This window comes from Hippopotamus amphibius, chromosome 14 (genome assembly GCF_030028045.1).
Source record: "Hippopotamus amphibius kiboko isolate mHipAmp2 chromosome 14, mHipAmp2.hap2, whole genome shotgun sequence".
Lineage (NCBI taxonomy): Eukaryota > Metazoa > Chordata > Mammalia > Artiodactyla > Hippopotamidae > Hippopotamus > Hippopotamus amphibius.
The window spans coordinates 14,780,633-14,804,342 of NC_080199.1; the positions used below are offsets into that span (position 1 = coordinate 14,780,633).

The window sequence follows — 23,710 nt, forward strand, 5'->3', positions numbered from 1 at the left end:
GACTCCAGCAAAGCGTGGCAGGAACTTGTTTCCCGAGACTGGGACTCTTTCCCCTCAAAGGTGTTTTTCTGGTGCTTCAGGGTCTGCAGGGCTCATCTTTCAGGAGCCCTGCAAGCAGTTAGCCAGCCTTTACAGGGCAGCCACGTAGCGCCCTGTAGTAAAGGCTTCTCCTCCCCTCTGTCACCTCCCCCGTTTTGCCTGTGGCTGGGCTGTTCTTTACTGTGCTTTGTTTCTCATCACAGGTACTGGGATCAGGAAGTTCTGAGAGCCCAGAAAGACGCACGGGAGCCTTCTTTAACGAAAGCAATCATAAAGTGTTACTGGAAATCCTACTTAGTCTGGGGAATGTTTATGTTTCTTGAGGTAAAAGCTTTTACCCACAGTGCATTGCTTTTCAGTGTATGTGGGTCGGCACTGAGATGGACGGGACGGGTGGGAGAGAGGCCAGTAGTTTAAGGTCTGAGGATAAAATGTCTAGGAAACATGAAGCTCATTGGTTGTATCTTCTTTAGAACAGGCAGATATGTAAAGGAATGGACCTCTGAGGACCTCTATTTTTCTTTTAATTGTTTAAAACATAGTGTCATGGAAGGATGGCACTGAAAAGGAAAGACATTTTATATTATGTTAGGATGTTCCTGGTGCTCAGTAAAAATGCTGAGTGATCTTTGCCCCAAGGAAGATCCTACAACTTCAAGGAATATGTGCCCTGTGTTTTGGAGGAAGTACATTTGGACCAGAGCAATGTAAGAGATTTTACAGGCACTCAGCCAACAATTGTTGTTTTCCAGGTTACATCTGGTAAATGCTTTCCTAAGATGGGATCTTGCCTCTCCCCTTCCAGTGAACAGAACTGGGGCCCTGTGTCTGAGCTGGAGCTGCCCAGAGCTCTCAAGAGCACACCCTTCCCCAGGCTGCCCCCTTCCCAGCGGGCTGAGTAACCCAAGCCAAAGCCCCCCGTGGGAGGAGCTCCAGCTTCTGGAGAATTTGGGCACCACCCATGCTGGTTTCTGTCCCTGGCTGTGAGGGTGGATTGCTGGTTGAAGGGGGAGTCTTTGTCGCCTGGCATTTGCAGAGGGTGTAGGAGGGGATGTGCAGGGGAAAACCAAAGGCAGAAAGCCATGAGGTCAGTGATCTCCATGACCCTGGGTTAGGATCCCCCAGTGAGACAGTTGCACTTGGGGGCCCAGGGCCAGTCAGCCTCCCTGTTCTGGCTGTGGCTGCTGTAGGTCTGCTGCAAACCCACCTGGGTGGCTTGTGCTCTCCGGGGCACCTTAGTGCTTCCTTAGGGACTTGGGCAGCCTGTGAGTGTGAGAGCAGGAGGGACAGAAGATGCACTTGCTATGAAAGAGTTGTTTTAGATGGAGAAGATGGTGAGTTGTCATAAGTACACTGTGTTGGGGGTGAGGTGGGGGGCCAGGTGGTTTGTAGGTAGGAGGGTGTGGCTCTTGTTTAAAAGCCTCTGTTGTACGGAAGGGCACTGCAGGCAGTGGGCAGCTGGATAGGTGAAGTCTGCCCCACACAACTGGAGAAACCAGAGAATCTGTCAGCTCTCAGGTGATGGTCCTGGGAGATTGAGTTCCCAGTAACAAATGTGTCTTTGATGACATAGGTGGGTTGGCCATAGGTGGGTTGGCCCTTCGCAAGGCACTGCAGTATGTAGGGGGTCAGAGCTCTCTCAAAGGTGGCACTCTGCCCTATATACGTGTCCCCACTCTCTGTCACCACCACAGTGGTGACCTTGAGCCGTGAATGAGGGTGATGACTTTGAATCAGTTTTCTTTTTTTAAGCATATATGTTTTTATTGGAACATTAAAAGAATTTTTTAAAATAAAGTGTGATTGACTTACAATGTTATTAGTTTCAGGTGTACAACATTGTGATTCAGTATTTTTTATACATTACAAAATAATTACCATAATAAGTCTAGTTACCGTCTGTCCCCATACAAAGTTATTCCAGTATTATTGAGTATATTCCCCATGTTGTACATGGCATCCTCGTGACTTAATTTATTTCATAACTGTAAATTTGTACCTCCTAATCTCCCTTGCCTATTTCACTCAACCCCCCACCACCCTCAGTCCATTTTCTTTAAGAAGTCAGGAAAGTAGGTGACTCATTTTTAAAAGATTGCATTCATAATGGTTACAATTTTTAGCAATCTGCTTAGAAGTGAAATTTTTAATTACTGTCTAGAAAACTTGGCTTTTACACATCACTTTTCTCAAGAGCTTCTTGTGCTGCCAAGATGGCCTGTGAGCAGCATTGAGTTTTCCAGGCCCTTTATGAAAGCAGCCTCTGCTGTTAAGAGTAGAATAGGTCTCTTCCCAGGACTTCTGATAGTAAAAGTGATCCCAGCTTACACTTGTTTTTATGCTGGTTGCAGAGCACTTTGAGCTGTTGTAGCTCATTCAGTTGTACCAGAATTTCTCCAAGGTAAACAAGGCAGATATTTCCACAGATAAGGACCTGGAGGTGCAGGAGGGCATATGATAGGTTTAAGGTCATGTAACTTGCAGGTGTCTGACCTGGTTTCTGAAGCAAAACTTTTCTTTTGGCCATGCCATGTGGCATGCAGGATCTTAGTTCCCTGACTAGGGATGGAACCTGTGCCCGCTGCAGTGGGAGTGTGGAATCTTAACCAATGGACCTCCTGGGAAGCCCCTGGAAGCAAAATGTTTTGATTCCTAGGTCAGTGTTCTCTGCATTCTGTCCTGATGCTTCCTCTCCTGGCACAGCCTGCACTGAAGGGTCAGAGCCAAGCGTAGGTATTTTTCTTTTTTCTTTTGTTAAAAATTTTATTTATTTATTTACTTATTTTTATTTATTGGCTGCTTTGGATCTTTGGTGCTGTGTGCGGGCTTTCTGTAGTTGTGGAGGGCGGGGGCTACTCTTCATTGCAGTGTGGAGGCTTCTTATTGAGGTGGCTTCTCTTGTTGTGGAGCAGGGGCTGTAGGGTGCACGAGCTTCAGTAGTTGTGGCTCATCGGCTCAGTAGTTATGGTTTCGGGCTCTAGCGCGCGGGCTCAGTTGTTGTGGTGTGTGGGCTTAGTTGTTCTGTGGTGTGTGGGATCTTCCCCGACTAGGGATTGAACCCATGTCCCCAGCATTGGCAGGCGGATTCTTAACCACTGTGCCACCAGGGAAGCCCAAGAGTAGGTATTTTACTGACTACAGTTCTGTGCTCTTCTGTCAACTGCTTCCTGTAGTGTTTTTTTTTTTTTTTCTATAGGTTTTTAAAAATATTTCAACAATGCAAAAATAGAATGGGATTGAAGGGTATCAGAATATGTCACCCAGAATATGCCTCTTTGGCACAAAGATTATTTTGAGCTGATAATTTGTTTTGAGAGATAGACACAGGGAAAGCTCTGAAGACAGAAAAGTTACCCTTCTGTGAGGGACATTTATACGGATAAAAGAAATCTTCATTTATAAAGGTATCTCTCTCTGTGCACCAGAAAGAGAAGGATGGCTCTAAATCTCAGAAAAATTCTGTCAGTGGAGGAGTCTTCAGGAAGACTTAAATGTGCATAACAGTCACAGCGGGACCCTAGTTTAAGCTGCTTTTCCCATTAACCTCTCATAAGTGTCCCTTACTTTCTTTTGTCTTTAGCTGGAGGTGGTATTTAAGGTGGTGGCTTGGGCCATCTCAGGGAGTTACTCAGTTTTTCTGGGTATTTCCCATGTGTGCCAGAAATATACATATCAATATACTTCTGTTTGATTTTTCTCTTGTTATTCTGTCATTTCTTACGGGGAGTGTCAGTTAAGAGCTGAGAAGGGTACAGGGAAATGACCCTCTATGTAACCTAAGGCAGCTTAAGTAATTGCCAACTCATGAGCAGTCTTGATTCATCTGAACCCCTACTCACTCTTATTTCCAATATTATTTTGAAGCAGTTCCTGGATATCACATCATTTTTATCTATAAATATTTTCATATGTATCTTTAAAAGATGTGAAATCCTCCCCCTAAATAATCCTAATCCCATTGCTCTGCATAAACACTAACTTTAATGTCATCAGTGTCTAGCCAGTGCTCACAGTTGTCTTTTCCCCCCTTGTGTTTTGAAATAGTATTAAATAAGGTACACATGGTTGATAGAGCTTCTATGGGTTGCTTTTCTATTCCCCTCCACTTGCTCCCCTCTCTCTTTTCCTCTCAGCCATTTATTTGGTTTATTTATTTAGTTCTTTTAAATAAATAAATTTATTTATTTATTGGCTGCATTGGGTCTTCATTGCTGCACACAGGCTTTCTCTAGTTGCGGCGAGCGGGGTCCGCTCTTCATTGTGGTGCACAGGTTCCTCATTGTGGTGGGTTCTCTTGTTGTGGAGCACGGGCTCTAGGGGCGTGGGCTTCATTAGTTGTGGAATATGGGCTCAATAGTTGTGGCTCACGGGCTCTAGAGCACAGGCTCAATAGTTGTGACACACAGGCTTAGTTGCTCCATGGCATGAGGGATCTTCCTGGACCAGAGATTGAACCCGTGTCTCCTGCATTGGTGGATTTTTAACCATGGTACCACCTAGGAAGTCCCGGTTTATTTATTTTTTTAATGGAAGAAAGCAGGTTGTTTGTCCCATAGTCTGGGTTTGGCTGATTGCTTCTCTCCCTTTGTTATGTAACATGTTCCTCTGGCACCTTAGGTTGGTGGTTAGATCTAGAAGCTTGATCTGACTCATTCAGGTTTTCTTCACCCCTTTCCTCTTTGTAGGAGGTAGGGTTGTAGGGGTGTGTCCCTCCCTTATGAGGTGCATACCATCTTTTCTGTGTGTGTGATGTGAGGAGCTACTCATGATCATTGTTCAAGATCTATTAATTCAGTAAGAGTTGCAAAATGGTGATGCTCTAATTCTAACTCTTACCCTCTTCATTTATTAGCTGAAATATTTCCATAAAGAGGAACTTTGTCATTATAAATTCCTTGGTAACCCTGAGGTATAGTATTTATAAGAAAGGTAGGGGAAATTCTTAATTTTTTCACTTTTTGAAAAACTAGTTCTCAAAATAATGAGTTGGTTCTCCTCTAGGGCTAATGAGTTTTTGTTGTTGTTTGTTTTGTTTGTTTTTATGAGTACCAGTTTGAGCTCAGGATTTAAGCATTTCTGATGTGCTTCAGTCCATTTCAGTTGCTATGCTTATGCCAACCTTTGGGCATCTTTGGCCAGTGGGAGTCTATTCAGGTTGGGTCCTTATTCTTTTGCACATACTCAGGTAGTCTTTGCTAGCTTTTTTACTCTATCGTGTGACAAGATATTTCTAGCTCATCTTGTACAGGTTTTGCCCCAGCCCTGGAATTAGCCGTTTCTCCAAGCAGCCCTGGCTCCCTTTAGTGGGAAGTAGTATTTAGAGATTACAGTTCGGGCATTCGAGGTGCTCATTGCTGCTGGGTTGGCTATTGTTTCTCAGCCTTTTAATTGGACAAAGCTAGAATACATTTTTTAAGGTAAACAAAGATGTTTATATGGGTGTTTCCAATCCAAGTCAGATTCAAGACACTCCTGTTTTTGCTTCATTACTGTTACATTTGTATCTCTTTTGTCCTATCATCTATTCTCTTTTGTCTCATGTCTAATCCCAGTTCTCAGTGATATCAACATAATTATTCATCTGCTTTATCTTACAATATCAACACCGTCCCATGTAATGTGAGTTCTAAAAACAATTTAAGATTTTTTTTCTGCAGTTCATACTGTCTTTAGGTAGGTATATCACACAGAGAATGTGTTCTCAAATTATTTTGTTGTACTCTGAAATTTTAGGAATTGCTTTTTAAAAAATTGGTTATCATAATAATTCCATATAATATTTTCATGATTCCAAAGTCAAATCAACAGAGAAGGCTATTTTTAAAGAAGGCTGATATCCTTGTTCATTTTCATTCTCTCTCCTTTTAGAGGTAGCTTTCCAAGTGAATTTTGATTCATCTTTATATTTTGTAAGTATAGTCTTTTCTGCACATTTTATTTTTCCTGCTGTGCAGAATGAAAAGTCTTAATTTCATCACTGGAAGCTCAGGTCTTGGGTTCATAAGGGTTTTCTTGGAAGCAGAAAGTGTGTCATGGAACTCTGGTTAAAACTCTATTTATGCTCCTTGTAACTCCTTCTAAGTAGGTCTGCCGCCTCTCTAGGCTCACATGCCATGACAGCACAGGATGGAGGATAGCAGATACTTATATGGGGTTAGTGTCTGCATCTAAAATCTTCCAGGGAAAGGGAACTTCTGGCTCCATCCCTAATCAGTTGAACCTAAACCAGAGTCTGGTGGCTGGGTCTCAGGCTTCTGAGTGCTCTTAACCTCTCCCAGATGATACTAATATACAGTGAGGATGAAGACTACTGTGTGAAAGAGGACTGAAGGCATATCTAGAATCCTGATGGTTATAATTTTCCCAGATTCACTGTTTTTCCCCCTTATCTCTAGATCTTTCTCAACTCTACCTTTGTCACCTTTTCCCCCAGTTCTAAAAATTAATTGCATATTCATTTTCCCACAAGCTCCTTCTTTTATGCTTATATGTGTCACTCAAGCATTTTTTTCTTTGTCTAATAGCATGTTTCTATTTCCTGTGTTTTCTCTTTTTTTTTCATGAATGAGAGATGGGAAAGTTGGGTAAGAAATGTTTCAAGTACATGAGGAGACGTGGAGGAAGAACTGTACCCACTGTGGCAGTTCTATCATCTAACTGTGTAAGAAGTTACTTTCAGAAGCAAGAGGTGGGGCCCAATGTGAGGTGCTTTCAGGAGGCTGAATAGCAAGGACTCCAGCAAGAAATGTCTGCCTCAGAGACTCTGAGACTCTCAGAGAACCTTGAGTGATGGGCATTGTGGTATTAAATTGGGCTCTTTTAAAAATCCTGCATGGTTTCACAGTTGTGAAGACTTCTTGTGAAAGAATAAGAACTGTTTTCTCAGTTGGTTTGTGGAAAGAATATTCAGGGGGTCATAGACTGATGTCAAAGATGAAGGGTTTCTGGGGGCATTTTTTGACCTTGTTCCTGCTTATCCAGAAAGTTTTAATTTTCTTAGTTTCATGTTTGTTGTTGAGTATTTTCTCAGTTGTTTTATTTCTTACTAGTTGAAGGTTAGGATCAAGGATGGACAGATGAGGGAATTTCACGGTGGCGCCCACCAACACCAGTGTACACGTGTAGGGGGAGCTCCGGGAATGGCTGTGGCCAGTGTCTCTGTCCCCAGGGTGAGCCACAGCTGCCCCTCACCTCTCTAGGAGACTCTCCAAGACAAGCAGAGTCGTCAGAAATTGGGCCGCCCCTTGGGATTCACACCACTGTCCCATTTGGAGTTAATACTTGGAACAGAGCATTGAGGATATGCAGGTGTTAATCTTCTAGCAGCTGAAAAACATTCTGCCTGGTTTGCCACAGCCAGTTGCTACCAAATGCCAGAAATGGAGACATTCACAGGTTACAGATGCTGCTGCCAGCTCTCCTGTTAAATGATTCTTCATCTCTAACCTTCCCTTGTGTGTGGAGGGGATGGACATACTGGGTCCACCTTTGATGGCTGTGATCACTTCTTCCCTATGTGTTCTGGAAGCTTTGAAGAATCATATTTAGTACATGTATTCTTATTCTCTGTATGTACTTTGGGGTTTTGTTTTCACAATTTTGTGTTATTGACTATTTTGTTTTTTATTTTGTTGAGAGAAATTCTTGGAAAATTGCTTTTTACTTACTGTTATTTTCCTTACGGAGTATAAAGTCAATTTTATAATTTCAATAGTTGCAACTTTTGTTAGAATGGGAATTCCTTGTACTTTATACTTTTCACCTCTTTTCTGAATTGCCATGACTAGTCCTTATTGGAGGCAGAGTAGTACTTAAGACTAACAAATAACTCTCCTCTCAAATTATGTCAAATCAAAGTAGCAATTCATGTTCAAAAACCTTTATCTTTTGAAAATTTCAATCCTAAATAAAGAATAATTATTATGAAGAAAAAAAAATAATGGACAGATGAGTGGAAGATCGGCGTCATGAACTGGCTTTACACCTTAATGAGGCTGTTTGCTCTATTGGCTCATTAAATACTGTCTCTCAGTGGAAAATCCAGGTGCTCAGACGATAGTGAGCTGCCGTTATTTTGCACTCCGTTTTTTGCTAAATTTCTTGTGTCTATCAGTATTCTCTTTGGTTGGTGACATTATTCTTACTTCTTTTTCTTATAATTACACCAGTGTTAGGCTTAAATGGAGCTGGGTAACAGGCAACAGCGATTCCCAGAGACAATCATAAGTTTCCAGAAAGTTTGGGACAGCAGGGTTACCACTGGGCTCCTGGAGAGCCCCAGGTCTGTAGGCTGCAGCCTTGGGCTGACCTTGACCATACCCGGGCTGGAACTGTCCATGTGTACAGTTTGACGTTCTTACTTCTCTGTGTAAGCCTCCAGATTTCCTTCTCAGTAAACTCTACAGCAGTCTGTTTTATGATCTCCTGTATGAGAGGCTCTTCCATAAGCTCTTCATGCCCTTTGGGGTGAATGATGGGACATGCTGGAAATGTAACAGTGAGCCTTTGTGTTCTTGAGAACTGATCCTCTTACTCTGATCTGATCATCTTACTCATAATTCTTCAACTAAACAGTGTTCCCTTACTTCTCCATAGTAGATGAAAACTGCTGTGACTTCATGGAAGGTGACGTGCAGCCTGTGACATGTGTGTGCATGTGTGTAGAGTAAGACAGGAGTGTTGGGCTTTGATGTCACTCCCATTTGAGGGACGGGAACAGCTTTCTATAAATATCCTGATTGGGCACTAGTTGGTTGAGCAGAAATCGCATGTTACTTTTATTTTGTGTTTGGTGTTTTGGATTTTCCTTCCTTTCCTCTTGTAAGTGGGTTCATCAACTTTGGACAGACAGAAGAGAACTATCAGAGGAGACCCATCTGTTGTTTACCATGTCTGTGTTAGTAAGGAGTGATTGCTTAAAAAGAGAAGCTTGTTTCAAAGTTGAGTTCCTGAAAGATTTCCCTACTTTTGGCATTTTGACTTTTGAGAAGTGTGTGGCGGAAATGATGTCAAGGGCCCAGGTGTTTACTTTTGGCAACTTGAATTTGTATTGAGTGTTTGGTTCTCCTTGATGAGGGAGAAGGGTACCTTACAAGGGGCAACTAGAGGGAGGAAGTATGCTGTGGGGTGGAGTGGCCGTTTGGCAGAGTGGGCAACTGTTGCTGTTTCTTTGTCTTTAATTTGGGAAAAGAAAGTTGCTTTCCCTAAGTCTTACTCAGCAGGTGAGCTCCCCAATGCCCACCCCTCAGTCAGTGGTTTAGGATTTTATTTTTTCCTTGAGGAATAAATAATTGGTAATTTTTCTTCCAACCCAGCACCTGCAGTGTACGACTGATGACAAACAATGGATAACATCCTTTTTTAGCTTGGCTTCTGCCATGTTTAAGTTTTTACTCCAAGGAACATTCCAGCTTCTAGTGGGTAGAGACATGATGAAGCAGTGTCCTCTGGGGTGGAGAGAATTGGAACCTCCCAAGCCTGGTTTCTTTGTGATGCTCCCACAGAAGCTGGGCTCCATTCTCTTGATCTATTGACAGGTGGAGTTCCTGCTGGAAAAGAGTGGATGTGTTTGTGCCAGTATCTCAGTTCATAAAGACTCTTAAAAAAGAATGTGATGGCAAAGGACTTGTCTCCCATAGATGAACATCTTGACTTTCTGTTGGGCTGGGATGTTGAGAGTACAGGGGACGGGGCAGGCTGCCAGCAGGGCTCCTTCATATGGAAGCAGATATCTTACCTTTCATCTGCTACCTTTTGCTTATTCATCATAGGCCAAGACTCTCTTGGTATTTTGTCACATGTGTTCTAAAGCAGCGGTCCCCAACCTTTCTGGCACCAGGGACTGATTCCATGGAAGACAATTTTCCTACAGATGATTGAGGGGGGATGGTTCAGGCAGTAATGTGTGCGATGGGGAGCAAAGGGGAGCAGCAGATGCAGCTCCGCTCCCTCGCCTGCTGCTCCGCCCGTGCTGTGAGGCCCAGCTCCTGACACGCGGCGGACCAGTACCGGTCCCAGGCCTGGGGCTGGGGACCCCTGTCCTACAGCACTGGTTATAGTATTTATGTAGCATCCACCGTGTACTAAGCATAATGCACTGAGGCTTTACTGTCTTCGAACGTAAAATTTTGCCTTAAAGTTAGAACTATTGTCTCTTGTCTTGTAGAAGATAGTAGATCTGCATATTTTTCTTTTAGATGAGCCATGAATGTAGCATTTTGTCAAGATACATTTTTAACATGTTTATAATAAAAGTAAAGCTTGTGTGAAGAAAAACTGGCATTGTTAATGAAGGTTTTTTTCTTTCCTTTTAGGAAGGCACAAGGGTACTTCTGCCCATATTTTTGGGCAAAATTATTAGTTATGTTGAAAACTATGATCCCACCGATTCTGCCACTTTGTACGAAGCCTACAGCTATGCTGCAGGGCTGAGTGCCTGCGTGCTGGTCTGGGCCATCCTGCACCACTTGTACTTCTATCACATTCAGCGTGTGGGCATGAGGTTAAGAGTAGCCATGTGCCATATGATTTACCACAAGGTAAGTGTCACTCAGTACCAAATTGTGTACCTCCCCTGAAGCATCACAAGTATTGGGAAAAGTTCTCTGTAAATTAAAAATGTTGTAACTGGGATCATTTACACTGTACTAGAGAAGCTTGCTATTTGCATCAAGTCAATTTTGTTGTTATTGCTTAAGCAAACTTTACCAGTAAGTGATAACAAGTTTTCTATTGACATCAGGTTAGGGCTGTCTTTGATAACTTTTAGTGACAGGCACTTGCATAATACCCACCAAATTTGTAATGAAATCTAATAAAAATTAAGTATCAAAAGTATCAAATTGCTTTCAATGTTTTCATGCCTAAATCTCTCAGTGGTATTTATGGAAATTTTGTTGTTGTTCATTAAAACCTTCATTTACATCAAATGTGTATTAAAAAAGTGAAGTTCAGTGATTGGATCTATAAAATCATATCTAGAAACAAAGAATGACTTTGAGAAGGGAAAGATTATAATTTTAAAGGACCCATCTAATTATATTAAATACAATTGTGTAACTAAAGAAATATGTAAGTGAAACCCATGCCAAATACAGACTCACTCAGTATATTCTATAGATATGATTGTTTTTAATGGTATTAAAGAAAATCCTATGGTGTTTGTGATAAAACTTGAAACTTTACATTGTTTTAGTAATTCTGGAGAGAATTTGTCACTGTTGATTCAAGTTATTTTTTTAATACAGTATTTCCTTTTATCTTTAGTATGCATCATAGCACTTTTAATAAGACCTGATTTGATGTGTTTGGTGACTGTTTGAGAAATGCCATGAAATTATTCTCAATACTGGTTTACCCTGGCCTTAATTAATGTAAAAGGAGTAAGGATTTCAGGTGTCTTTACAAAGGAATTGCTACATATATATCCGTGTCAAGAATAAATGGCTCTTTATTAACTGAATTCTGGATATCTCTTTGCCTTAGACCGTTTGCTTTAAAAAAAAAATCCTCATTTGACTGTATTGCATACTTGCAATTTTCTCAGCAAGTAGATCTTAAGTGTTCTCACCACACAGACAAAATAGGGTAACTATGACCTTTTCTTAAGAAAATATCAAAATCATAACAAACTGCTGAACAACAATCAAAGAAATTCTGGAACCCACCAAAAAAGATATAGTACATCCAGAGACAAAGAAGAGGTCACAATGAGATGGTAGGAGGGGAGCAATCATGATAAAATCAAATCCCATACCCGTTGGGTGGGTGACCCACAAACTGGAAAATAATTATACCACAGAAGTTCTCCCACAGGAGTGAAAGTCCTGAGCCTCACATCAGGCTCCCCAGGCTGCGAGTCTGGCAACAGAAGGAGGGGCCCCCAGAGAATCTGTCTTTGAAGGCCAGCAGGGTTTGATCACAGGAATTCCATAGGACTGGACGAAACAGAAACTCCACTCTTGGAGGGTGCACACAAGGCTTTGTATGCACCAGGACCCCAGGAAAAAGCAGTGACCTCATAAGAGCCTGGGCCACACCTACCTGCTGATATTGGCAGGTCTCCTGCAGAGGCGGGGGTGGCTGTGGCTCACTGCAGGGACAAAGACCCTGGTGCCAGTAGTTCTGGGATGATTTCATTGGTGTGAGCCCTCCTGGAGACTGCCATTTTCTTACCAAGACCTGGCCTCACCCAACAGCCTGTAGGCTCCAGTGCTGGGATGCCTCAGGCCAAACAACCAAAGGGTGGGAATACAACCCCACCCACCAACAGACGGGCAGCTTAAAGTCATCATAAGCACAAAGCTGCCCACTAAACACACCCCTGATATGGCCCTGTCTACCAGAGGGACAAGACATAGCAGCACTCACCAGTGGGCAGGAACCAGTCCCTCCCACCAGGAAGCCTGCACAAGCCTCTTAGACAGCCTCATCCACCAGGGGGCAGACAGCAGAAGCAAGAACTACAGAATGGAAGCCTGCAGAATGGAAACTGCAATCACAGATATTTAGACAAAATGAGACAGAGGACTATGTCCCAGATGAAGAAACAAGATAAAAACCCAGAAAACAACTAAGTGAAGCTGAGATAGACAATTCATCTGAAAAAGAATTGAGAGTAATGGTACTAAAGATGATCTAAAATCTCAGAGAAGAAATGGAGGCACAGATTGAGAAGATACCAGAAATGTTTAACAAAGACCTAGAAGAAAGAAAGAAACAGACAAAGATGAACAATACAGTCATTGAAATAAAAAAATTCACTAGAAGGAATCAATAGCAGAATAAGTGAGGCAGAAGAATGGATAAGTGACTGAATACAGAGTGGTGGAAATCACTGCCATGGAAAAGAATAAAGAAAAAGAAAGAAAAGAACTGAAAACAGTCCAAGAGACCTCTGGGAGAACATTAAATGTGCCAGCATTCACATTATAGGGGTCTCAGAAGGAGAAGAGGAAGAGAAAGAAGCTGAGAAAATATTTGAAGAAACTATAGCTGAAAACTCTCCTAACATAGGAAAGGAAACAGTCACCCAAGCCCAGTAAGTGCAGAGAGAGTCCCAGGTAGGATAAACCCAAGGAGGAACATGCAGAGACACATGGTAATCAAATTGACAAAATTAAAGATGAAGAAAATATATTAAAAGCAACACGGGAAGAATGACAAATAACATACAAGGGAACTCCTATAAAGCTTTCAGATGATTTCTCAGCAGCAAGTGTGCAGACCAGAAGGGAGAGGTACAATATATTTAAAGTGATGAAAGGGAAGTATCTGTAATCAAGGATACTCTACCCAGCAAGGCTTTCATTCAGATTCAACAGAGAAATCAAAACTTTACAGACAAGCAAAAGCGAAGATTGAGTTCAGCACCAGCTGACCAGCTTGGCAACAAATGCCAAAAGAACTTTTCTAGGCAGAAAAGAAAAGGCCAAAACTAGAAACAAGAATATTACAAGTGGAAAACTCACCAGTAAAGGCAAATTACCATAAATGTAGGAAATCATCCACACAAATACAAAATAATATCAAAACCGGCAATTGTGAGAAGAGGAGAGTATAAGTGCAGGATATTGGAAATTTATTTGAAATTAAAAGAGCAGCAGATTAAAACAAACTTGTATATATAAAGACTGCTATATCAAAACCTCATAGTAACCACAAACTAAATATCTTCGATAAATACACACACAAAAAAGAAAAAGGAATCCAAACACAGCACTAAATTTAACCATTAAATCACAAGATATGAGAACAAAAGAGGAAGGGAAGAGAAAAACAAATATTGTATATTAACACATATATGTGGACTATAGAAAAATGGTACAAATCAACCGGTTTGCAAGGCAGAAATAGAGACACAGATGTAGAGAACAAACATATGGACACCAAGTCGGGAAAGTGGGGAGGGTTGGGGGGAGAATGAATTGGGAGATTGGGATACCAAATTGTATGCTCTAAATATATGCAGTTTATTATAAAAAATAAGAAAATTAAAAATTAAAAAAAAAGACTTACAAAACTAATCTAAAACAATTAACAAAATAGCAGTAAGAACGTACAAATCAATAATTACATTAAAGGTAAACAGATTAAATGTTGCAACCAAAAGACATAGACTGGGTGAATGGATACAACAACAAGACCTGTATATATGCTATTTACAAGAGACCCATTTCAGATCTTGGGACACATACAGGCTGAAAGTAATGAGATGGAAAAAAGTATTCCGTGCAAATGGAAATCAAAAGAAAGCTGGGATAGCAATACCTATATCTGGCAAAATAGACTTTAAAGACTGTTACAAGAGATAAAGAAGGATACTACATAATAATCAGGAGATTAATCCAAGAAGAAGATATAACATTTGTAAATATACATGTACCCAACCTAGGAGCAGCTCAATATATAAGGCAAATACTAACATCCATATAAGGAGAAATCAACAGTAGCAAAATAATAGTGGGGGACTTTGATATCCCATTTTTATCAATGAATAGATCATCCAGACAGAAAATCGATAAAGAAACACAGGCCTTAAATAACACATTAGACCTGATGGACCTAACTGATATTTATAAAACATGCTATCCAAAAGCAGCAGAAAACAATTCTTCTCAAGTGCCCATGGAACATTCTCTAGGATTGATCACATGCTGAGCTATAAAGCAATCCCCAGTAAACTTAAGAAAACAGAAATCATATCAAACATCTTTTCTGACTATACCTCTATGAGATTAGAAATCAAATACAAGGAAAAAAATCCTAAAAAACACAAACAAATGGAGGCTAAACTTTATGCTACTAAATAAGTGAGAGGTCACTGAAGAAATCAAAGAGGAAATCAAAAAATACCTAGAGACAAATGAAAATGAAAGCATGATGATCCAAAACCTATGGGACACAGCAAAAGCAATTTATAAGAGGGAAGTTTATAGCAATACAATCTTACCTCAAGAAACAAGAAAAATCTCAAATAAACAACCTAATCTTACACCTAAAGCAACTAGAGAAAGAAGAACAAACAAAATCTAAAGTAAATAGAAGGAAAGAAATCATAAAATCAGATCAGAAATAAATGAAATAGACATGAAGAAAACAATAGAAAAGACCAATGAACCAAAGCTTGTTCTTTGAAAAGATAAACACAATTGATAAACCTTTAACCAGACTCATCAAGAAAAAAAGGGAGAGGGCTCAAATCAATAAAATTAGAAAAGAAAAGGGAGAAGTTACATCAGACAGCACAGAATTACAAAGGATCATAAGAGACTACTATAAGCACTTATATGCCAATAGAATGGAAAACCAAGAAGAAATAGACAAAGTTTTAGAAAGGTACAACCTTCCAAGACTGAACCAGGAAGAAGTAGAAAATATTAACAGATTAATCACAAGTACTGAAATTAAAATTGCTATTTGAAAACTCCCAACAAGCAAAAGTCCAGGACCAGATGGCTTCACGGGTGAATTCTATCAAACATTTAGAGACGAACTACCACCTATACTTCTCAAACTATTCCAAAGAATTTTAGGGAAGGAACACTCCCAAACTCATACTATGAGGCCATCACCACCCTGATACCAAAACCACAGAAAAATATCATGAAGAAACGAAAATTACAGGCCAATATCACTGATGAACCTAGATGAAAAAATCCTCAACAAAATGATGGCAAACAGAATCCAACAACACATTAAAAGGATCATAAACCATGATCAAGTGTGATTTATCCCAGGGATGCAAGGATTTTTCAACATCCTGAAATCAGTGTGATGCACTGCACCAACATATTGAAGGATAAAAACCATGTGATTATCTCAATAGATGCAGAAAAAGCTTTTTGACAACATTCACCACCCATTTATGATAGAAAGTCACCAGAAAGTGGGCATAGAGGAACATACGTCAACACAATAAAGTCCATTGATGACCAACCTGCAGAAAACATCACACACAACAGTGAAAAGCTGAAAGCATTTCCTCTAAGATCAGGAACAAGACAAGGCTGTCCACTCTTGCCACTTTTATTCAACATAGTTTTGGAAGTCCTAGCCATGGCAGTTGGAGAAGAAAAAGAAATAAAAGGAATCCAGATTGGAAAAGAAGAAGTAAAATTGTCACTGTTTGCAGATAACATGATGCTGTACATAGAAAATCCTAAAGATGCTACCAGAAAACTAATGGCTTATCAGGATTCAATAAAGTTGTAAGACAAAAATTTAACACACAGAAATCTGTGGCATTTCTATACACTAACAATGTGAGCTCGGAAAGAGAAATTAAGTAAACAATCCCATTCACCATTGCAACAAAAAATAAAATACCTTGGAATACACCTACCTAAGGAGGCAACAGATGAGTACTCCATAAACTAAGATACTGATAATAGAAACTGAAGATGACACAAATAGATGGAAAGATATACCATGTTCTCAGATTGGAAGAAGCAATATTATCAAAATGACCATACTACCCAAGGCAATTTACAGATTCAATGCAATCCCTATCAAATTACCAATGGCATTTTTCACAGAACTAGAATAAAATATTTTGTGGAGACACAAAAGACCCTGAATAGCCAAAGCTATCTTGGGAAAGAAAAACCAAGGTGTAGGAATCAGGCTCCTTGACTTCAGACTATACTACAAAGCTATAGTCATCAAAACAATATGTTACTGGTACAAAAACAGAAATATAGGTGAAGGGAACAGGATAGAAAGCCAAGAAATAAAGCCACACACCTATATTCAATTAATCTATGACAAAGGAGGCAGGATTATTCAATGGAAGAAAGACAGTTTCTTCAATAAATGGTGCTGGGAAAACTGGACAGCTACATGTAAAAGAATAAAATTAGAACATTCTTTAACACCATACATAAAAATAAATGCAAGTTGAATGAAAAAGCTAAATGTAAGACCTGATACTATAAACACTTAGAGGAAAACATAGGAAGACCACTCTTTGACATAAATCACAGCAATATCTTTTTCAATCCCTCTCTTAGAGTAATGGAAATAAAAACAAAAATAAACAAGGACCTAATTAAACTCAAAAGTTTTTGCACATCAAAGGAAACCATAAACAGAACAAAAGGACAATCCACAGAATGGGAGAATGTTTGGGGGTGAGTCAAAAAGTATCCCCACTCCAGGTACATTAAAACTTCTGTTGGCCACACTGTCTTATCAGTGCTTTCCATTCAAGGCTCCTGTCTTCCCAGTCACGGCTGTACAGATGTGAACATGTTACAACAGTTCACTTGTAACTGTGGTATGAGCAAAACTGGATGCCCCACTTGTGATTTGCACAAAAGAAGAGCAGCATGTAGTGATTTGTTTTTTGTGGTCTGAAGATGTGCACGTCTGCACACTTCTGCCCACACTGTCAACATTGTGCAAAAAAGTTCATTTTGAGGTGTTAAAGCATCCTCCCTATAGTCCTGATCTTGCTCCATCGGACTTTCACCTGTTTGGTCCCCTGAAAGCAGCCCTACAAGGATGAAGATTCACTTCTGATGAATTGAAGAAAGCAGTTCATTCGTGGCTTGCAGCTCAGCATAAAACATTTTTTAATGAGGGAATGTGAAACCTTGTTGACAGATGGACAAAGTGTATTGAAAAGTAATAAGATTATGTGAAACAATGATGTATTTGTCTTTTCTAAAGTTTAATTAAAATAAATTCTACAGCCAGAGTGCGGATAATTTTTGACTCACCCTCGTATTTGCAAATGATGCAACCGAGAAGGGATTAATCCAAAATGTACAAACAGCTTATGCAGCTCAATATCAAAAAACCAAATAACCCAATCAAAAAATGGGCAGAAGACATAAACAGACATTTCTCCAAAGAAGACAGCCAAAAGGCATGAGAAAAGATGTTCAACATCGCTAATTATTAGAGATGTGCAAATCAAGAATACAATGAGATATCACCTCACACTAGTCAGAATGGCCATCATTAAAAAGTGTACAAACAATAAATGCTGGAGCATGTGTGGAGAGAAGGGAACCCTGCTACACTGTCGGTGGCAATGTAAATTGGTAAAACCGTTATGGAGAACAGTATGGAGGTTCCTTAAAAAACTAAAAATAGAGGTACAATATGACTGAGGAATCTCACTCCTGGGCATATATCTGGAGAAAAACATGATTTGACAAGATACATGCACCCGAATATTCATTGCAGCGCTGTTTACAGTAGCCAACACATGGAAGCAACCTAAATGTCCATTGACTAATGAGTGGGTAAAGAAGATGTGGCACATATATACAATGGAATATGACTCAGTCATTAAAAAGAATGAAATTATGCCATTTGCAGCAACATGGTTGAACCTGGAGATCATCATACCTAATGAAGTATGTCAGAGAGAGACAAATATCATATATCGCTTATATGCAGAATTGAAAATAAATGATACAAATGAATTTTTTACAAAACAGACTCACAGACTTAGAAAACAAACTTATGGTTACCAAAGAGGAAAGGTGGGCAGGAGGGATAAACTGGGAGTTGGGGTTTGTCGTTTACACACTACTGTGTTTAAAATACATAACCAACAAGAACCTACTGTATAGCACGGGGAACTGCTCAATATTCTGTAATAACCGAAATGGGAAAAGAATTTGAAAATGAATAGATACATATATATGTATAATTGAATCCCTTTGCTGTACATCTGAAACTAACACAACATTGTTAATCAACTATTCCCCAATATAAAATAAAAATTAAAAAAATAGGATAACTATGTGAGGTGATGGATATATTAAGTGGTTTTACTACAGTAATCAGTTCCCAGTGTGTATTTATATCAGAACATCACGTTGTAACCTTAAACACATACCATGTTTATTATTTAATAAATAAAATCCTCATCAAAGATAAAACCAAACAATTTAAATGGAAAGTATTGCTTCCTTTCCCTATTTGCTACTTATCTAAGTGCTTCTGTTTCTTGGGATACTTTTCTTGGCAAAATGGAAGATGGCTTCTCCTCCTCCTTCCTTGAGCAGAGTCTTGTTAGTCTCGGGGCTGTGTGGACCCGGGGGCCTGGCATCTCACTGTGTGGCTCCAGCCCGTGAGCCGGTTTCCTCCTGGGTGACGTCTGAATGGCAGCGGTGCCCCCCGTACACTCTAGTCAGGAGGCTTCCTTGTCAATCATTGTCATCTGTGTTATTCTGCTGCACCTTCTACCGTTTTTTGGATGAATACTCAGACTTTCACACAAATTAGCTAAATGTTTATCTTTCAGATCATACTTAGGTCCCATAAACACACAGGAAATTTCACCAGAACTGCCCTGTGAAAACCTTGTTTTAGGTGTGAGGAGATGGTTTAGTCAAAGCTCCTGCTTTGCTGCACAGCTGAGCCATTGTCCACCTGTTTTTCTTTCTCTTCCCACTAACTCTTTGAAACATCACCTCTGGGAAACCTGATCTGACCTGGCACATTTGCTTATGTGAATGTAAACATCTCCCAAAGCCATTACTTTGCTGGCTTGATTAGATTAAGAGAATTGTCCCTTTATGAAGTCAGGTATTGTTGGGGTTAAACCAGAGACATAACCTGAAATTCCAGAAACATGGGAAAGACCAGTTTCTTCATGCCCAGGCTTGCTTCTAGGATCCTGCTGAGGTAAAGAAATAAGACCCTTTTTTGCAGGTTACAGGTGGGCTGATTCCTTAGGGGAAAAGCAGGTGCTGCAGAGCAGCTCTGGAAGGCCCCTCTGAATATTTGTTTTATGTTCAGCCCTACTTGCTAATCCCTGGTCCTGGGAAGAAATCAGGTTGGGTGTTAGAAATGGAGTGGGTGCTAAGCTTGTTTATAATTTTGAATGATCTTGTGGGATGTATCATATATAAAAATTTGTCATTTATTTACCTTTCTACAACTTTGGTAAAATTACTTTTGGCTTTTGATGATTGATTTTTTTAAAATTGTGGTAGAATACACACAACATAAAATTTACCATTTTAACTCTTCTAAGCGTAGCATTCAGTTAATATTAAGCACATTCACGTTGTTGTGCAGCCATCACCACTATGTGAATTTTTCTTCTTCCGAAACTGATCCTCTGCACCCCTTAAACACTAACTCCCCAGCCCCCTCCCCTCACCCTCTACTTCTTCTCTCTGTGGATCTGACTACTCTAGGTGCCTCGTAGATGTGAAATCACACAATGTTTGTCATTTTGTGTCTGGCTTATGTCATGTAGCACAGTGTCTTCAAGGTTCATCCATGTTGTAGCAGATGTCAGAATTTAATTCCTTTTTAAGGCTGAATAATATCCCATTATAGGTATCTACAACATTTTGTGTATCCATTCATCTGTCAGTGGACATCTAAGCTGTTTCCACTTTTGACTGTTGTAAATAATGCTGCTGTGAACACAGATATTGTACAAATGTCTATTTAAGTCCATGCTTTCAGTTCTTTGGAGTACATTCCCAGAAGCGGAATCACTGTGCTATATGCTAACTTTACATTTAATATTTTGCGGAACTTCCATACTCTCTTCCATTGTGCTTATATCATTTTACATTCCCACTTGATCACTGATTATTCTGTTTGATGTGATGAGTAAATGAAAAGTTTTTATGAACTGTGACATTTTGTTTGGATCTGTGGCTCCAGTTGGTGGTCTGTTGAAAGAACTCATGGTGGTCTCTTCAGGTTCCTCAGATCTCTAGAGCATTTTTCAGAACTTTTTACCAAATATAGGGATTGTGCAACACAGGTTGTGGTTTTGGAAAAGTCAGCAGACTGGCAGTAAAAACACAGGTTCCTCACAGGAACAGTGCTGTGAACATTGTTCTCATTCATTTCAGGATGAGGAGACCAAGACCAAAGTGTTTAAATGATGTCACATATGGAATTAATGACTGATTCCGCATTTACCGTCCAAGTCTCCTAATTTTGTTCCTTCAGGCAGCCTCCCCACTCTCATCTCAGTTGGCTCAAAATTATTTTGGTTGGCTATTAAATCTAACCTTGCATCCCTTTATCTTTTGGGCATGTCCAAGTTCATTGAGAAACAGGGTGGGGGATTTTGCTTCTACCTCCTATTGTTCCCTTTGCTGTCCTTGAGGGTGTGACTGCCGCCACATTGAGGAGTTGAAGGATAAACGTGGGTCCCTGGAGCCCTGCTGTCAGGGGTCATCCTGCTCATCCTGACACCACTCAAGACCCCATGAAAACAAACTCTGTTTTGTTATGTTCTAAGAGTGACTTGGTATCACCATAGGAATCCAATTCTCTGTATTTTTCTTACTTCAGGCCCTTCACCTGAGTAGCCTGGCCATGGGCAAGACCACCACAGGCCAGATAGTCAGTCTGCTGTCCAATGATGTGAACAAGTTGGATCAGGTAAGCTGCCCCTGAGGGATCCTTTTCCAATTCCTGTCCTTTGTACTGGGTTAAGCTTATTGGGGTGCCAGGTGCCAGGTTTGGCATTGGCCATGATTCTGTTGAGGATGTAAGACAGAATGTTTTTATCCAACTCTTATTTCTTCTTTGTGCAGCTTAGATGTAATTATATATGTTGTCCTCTAGATGAGAGTTTTGTTTTTCTAATGTTGCCTGCACCATACTCCAATAATAAATAGGCAGCGTTGTTCTTGTGCAGCTTGGTTAGTGTCCCTAAGGGTCCTCCTGGAGGGGCCCTTCTTGGCACGCTGTATTTGTGTTGCTGGCTGAACTGTCTTCCTCCTCCTGTAGATGAAGAAGGTCTGGTCACAGGGATTGTTCTATTTCCTGTGCCCTGAATGGTGCCTGCTGCATAGGGAGCCTTTGATAAATAATGCCAAATGGGTGGTCCCTAGCCAGACACAAGCTACTCTCTGCTGTCCCATCACACTCTTTTTGTACTTACCTTATGAACAGATCACATGATCCTTGGTGTTGAGGCTGTTGGTCAGATCTGTTTTGCACTAGATCCGTTTGAATTATTCATTCATCAAACATGAAGTAAGGCCCGTCCTCAGTTTCAGGGATACATAAGGCTCAGTTTCTGCCCTGGAGAAGCCACAGCCTGTCAGGGAGGTAAATACACAGATAATTACTGGAGAGTATGGCAGGTACATAATATAGGCTTTCCTGGGGTGCCAGAGAGCCCCAAGGAAAATGGGGGCTGAATTTTGGGGCAGAGAGAGTTTGGGGAAGCCCTAAGCTCCTCTGTTGGGGGGACACAATCGACCTCTTCCTCCCCATGCTGCTGGTCTGCTTCCTGGGCGGCCCCAGAGCAGCTTCATCTGGGGAGGGTGCTTGGGTTTCTGCTTTAGCAGGTTTAAGACCATTGAGATCATGTCTGTGTAGGTTCATGTCTGTTCTTTCAGAGGAGATTGTTTCTACACTGTGTCCTTACTGGTTATGTTTTCATACAGTCCTAAGAAGGCTTTGTCTTTGTCTTTTAAGGTAACGATGTTCTTGCACTTTCTGTGGGTGGGGCCACTGCAGGCTATCGCAGTGACGGCCCTGCTCTGGATGGAAACAGGAATATCATGTCTTGCCGGGATGGCGGTTCTCATGATTCTTCTGCTTTTGCAAAGCTACATCGGGAAGCTGTTTTCATCACTCTGGTAAGAGAAACACTGGTCTAAAAACTGTTAATATGTAATTGGTAACATCTACCGTCTACGTGACACTTTTGTTCAAAAACAAACAAAAACATGCCTTCTCTGGTCTCTTCTTTGCATGTGTTGTAGACCCTTCAGGCTTAGCCAGTGGAGGCTCCAGCCTTAAGCTGAAGGCTGATCTTGCAGCGGGAAAGGTGATGGCATTTGCTGTTTTCTCACAGCTAGCTTTTCAGACACTGTACCTGAATATTAGAGTGTCCTTAAGCAGAATATATCTATGTCCAAGTTTTTTACACATTATTAAATAGTAATAATGTTATAGGCCCTTTTCTAGCTGCATATATTTTTGTTATGCTTGTGTTGGAGGCTTTTCAGATATGTATGTTTGTGTCTTGTTTTCAATTCAGTGTTTTCATTAAGTTATAAGCAACCAAAGGGCAAGGCTGGTGTTAATTAATTATGTCTTTATAAAGCCCCACATTCCCAGCAGCATGTGTGATAGAAAAGTGGCTGGTGATGAAGAGCCTGATGGTGATGAGTTAGACCTAAAACAGGTCCCAGAGGGTTGGAGGTGCGTCATGGTCCAGGTTGTCAGGTGATGGAGATGTTGTGCCGTTTGAAGCTCATTGAGTTCTTCATGTGTGTGAGCACCTCTATGTGTGGTGTATTTCTCTACTTGGAATTTCCTTTCCTCTCTTTGCTGTGGAGACATGTTCCTTATCCTTTGAGGCCCTGTTCTGATGCTACCAGGTCTCTGAAGCTTTTCTTGCTCTCCTTTCCCAGGGGAATTCACAGCCCCATCTTTTCTGCTCCCAGCACCTTACTCCTATGTTATTACAGCACAGCCACTGTCTTCCTGTTAGATTCGTGCCTTCCTACCCACCTGTGACCTCCTTGAGCAGATGGTTTATATGTGACTCATTTCAGGTCTTCCTTAGTCAATACTGCAAGTGCTCCAAGTTACTTCTTGAAGTGGGCTGAATGGTTGACTTCCTAATTAAAGTCTTTCTCCATTTGTACTTTGAGTAGGACTTACCTGTATTGTCAGCACAAAAGAGCTGTAGGGAATCATTTGATCCAGGGTCTCG

The 23,710-nt window shown here is 40.7% G+C and overlaps 1 protein-coding gene across 1 annotated transcript in view; it reads left to right on the forward strand.

Moving 5' to 3' along the window:
- Positions 1 to 23,710, forward strand: part of LOC130835726 (ATP-binding cassette sub-family C member 4-like) — a 192,771-nt gene that overhangs the window by 4,893 nt on the left and 164,168 nt on the right. Inside the window, exons 3-6 of the mRNA XM_057707518.1 lie at positions 243 to 363; positions 10,353 to 10,577; positions 21,325 to 21,414; positions 22,462 to 22,625. Coding sequence (XP_057563501.1) covers positions 243 to 363; positions 10,353 to 10,577; positions 21,325 to 21,414; positions 22,462 to 22,625 — 600 coding nt within the window. The remainder of the gene's footprint in view (positions 1 to 242; positions 364 to 10,352; positions 10,578 to 21,324; positions 21,415 to 22,461; positions 22,626 to 23,710) is intronic.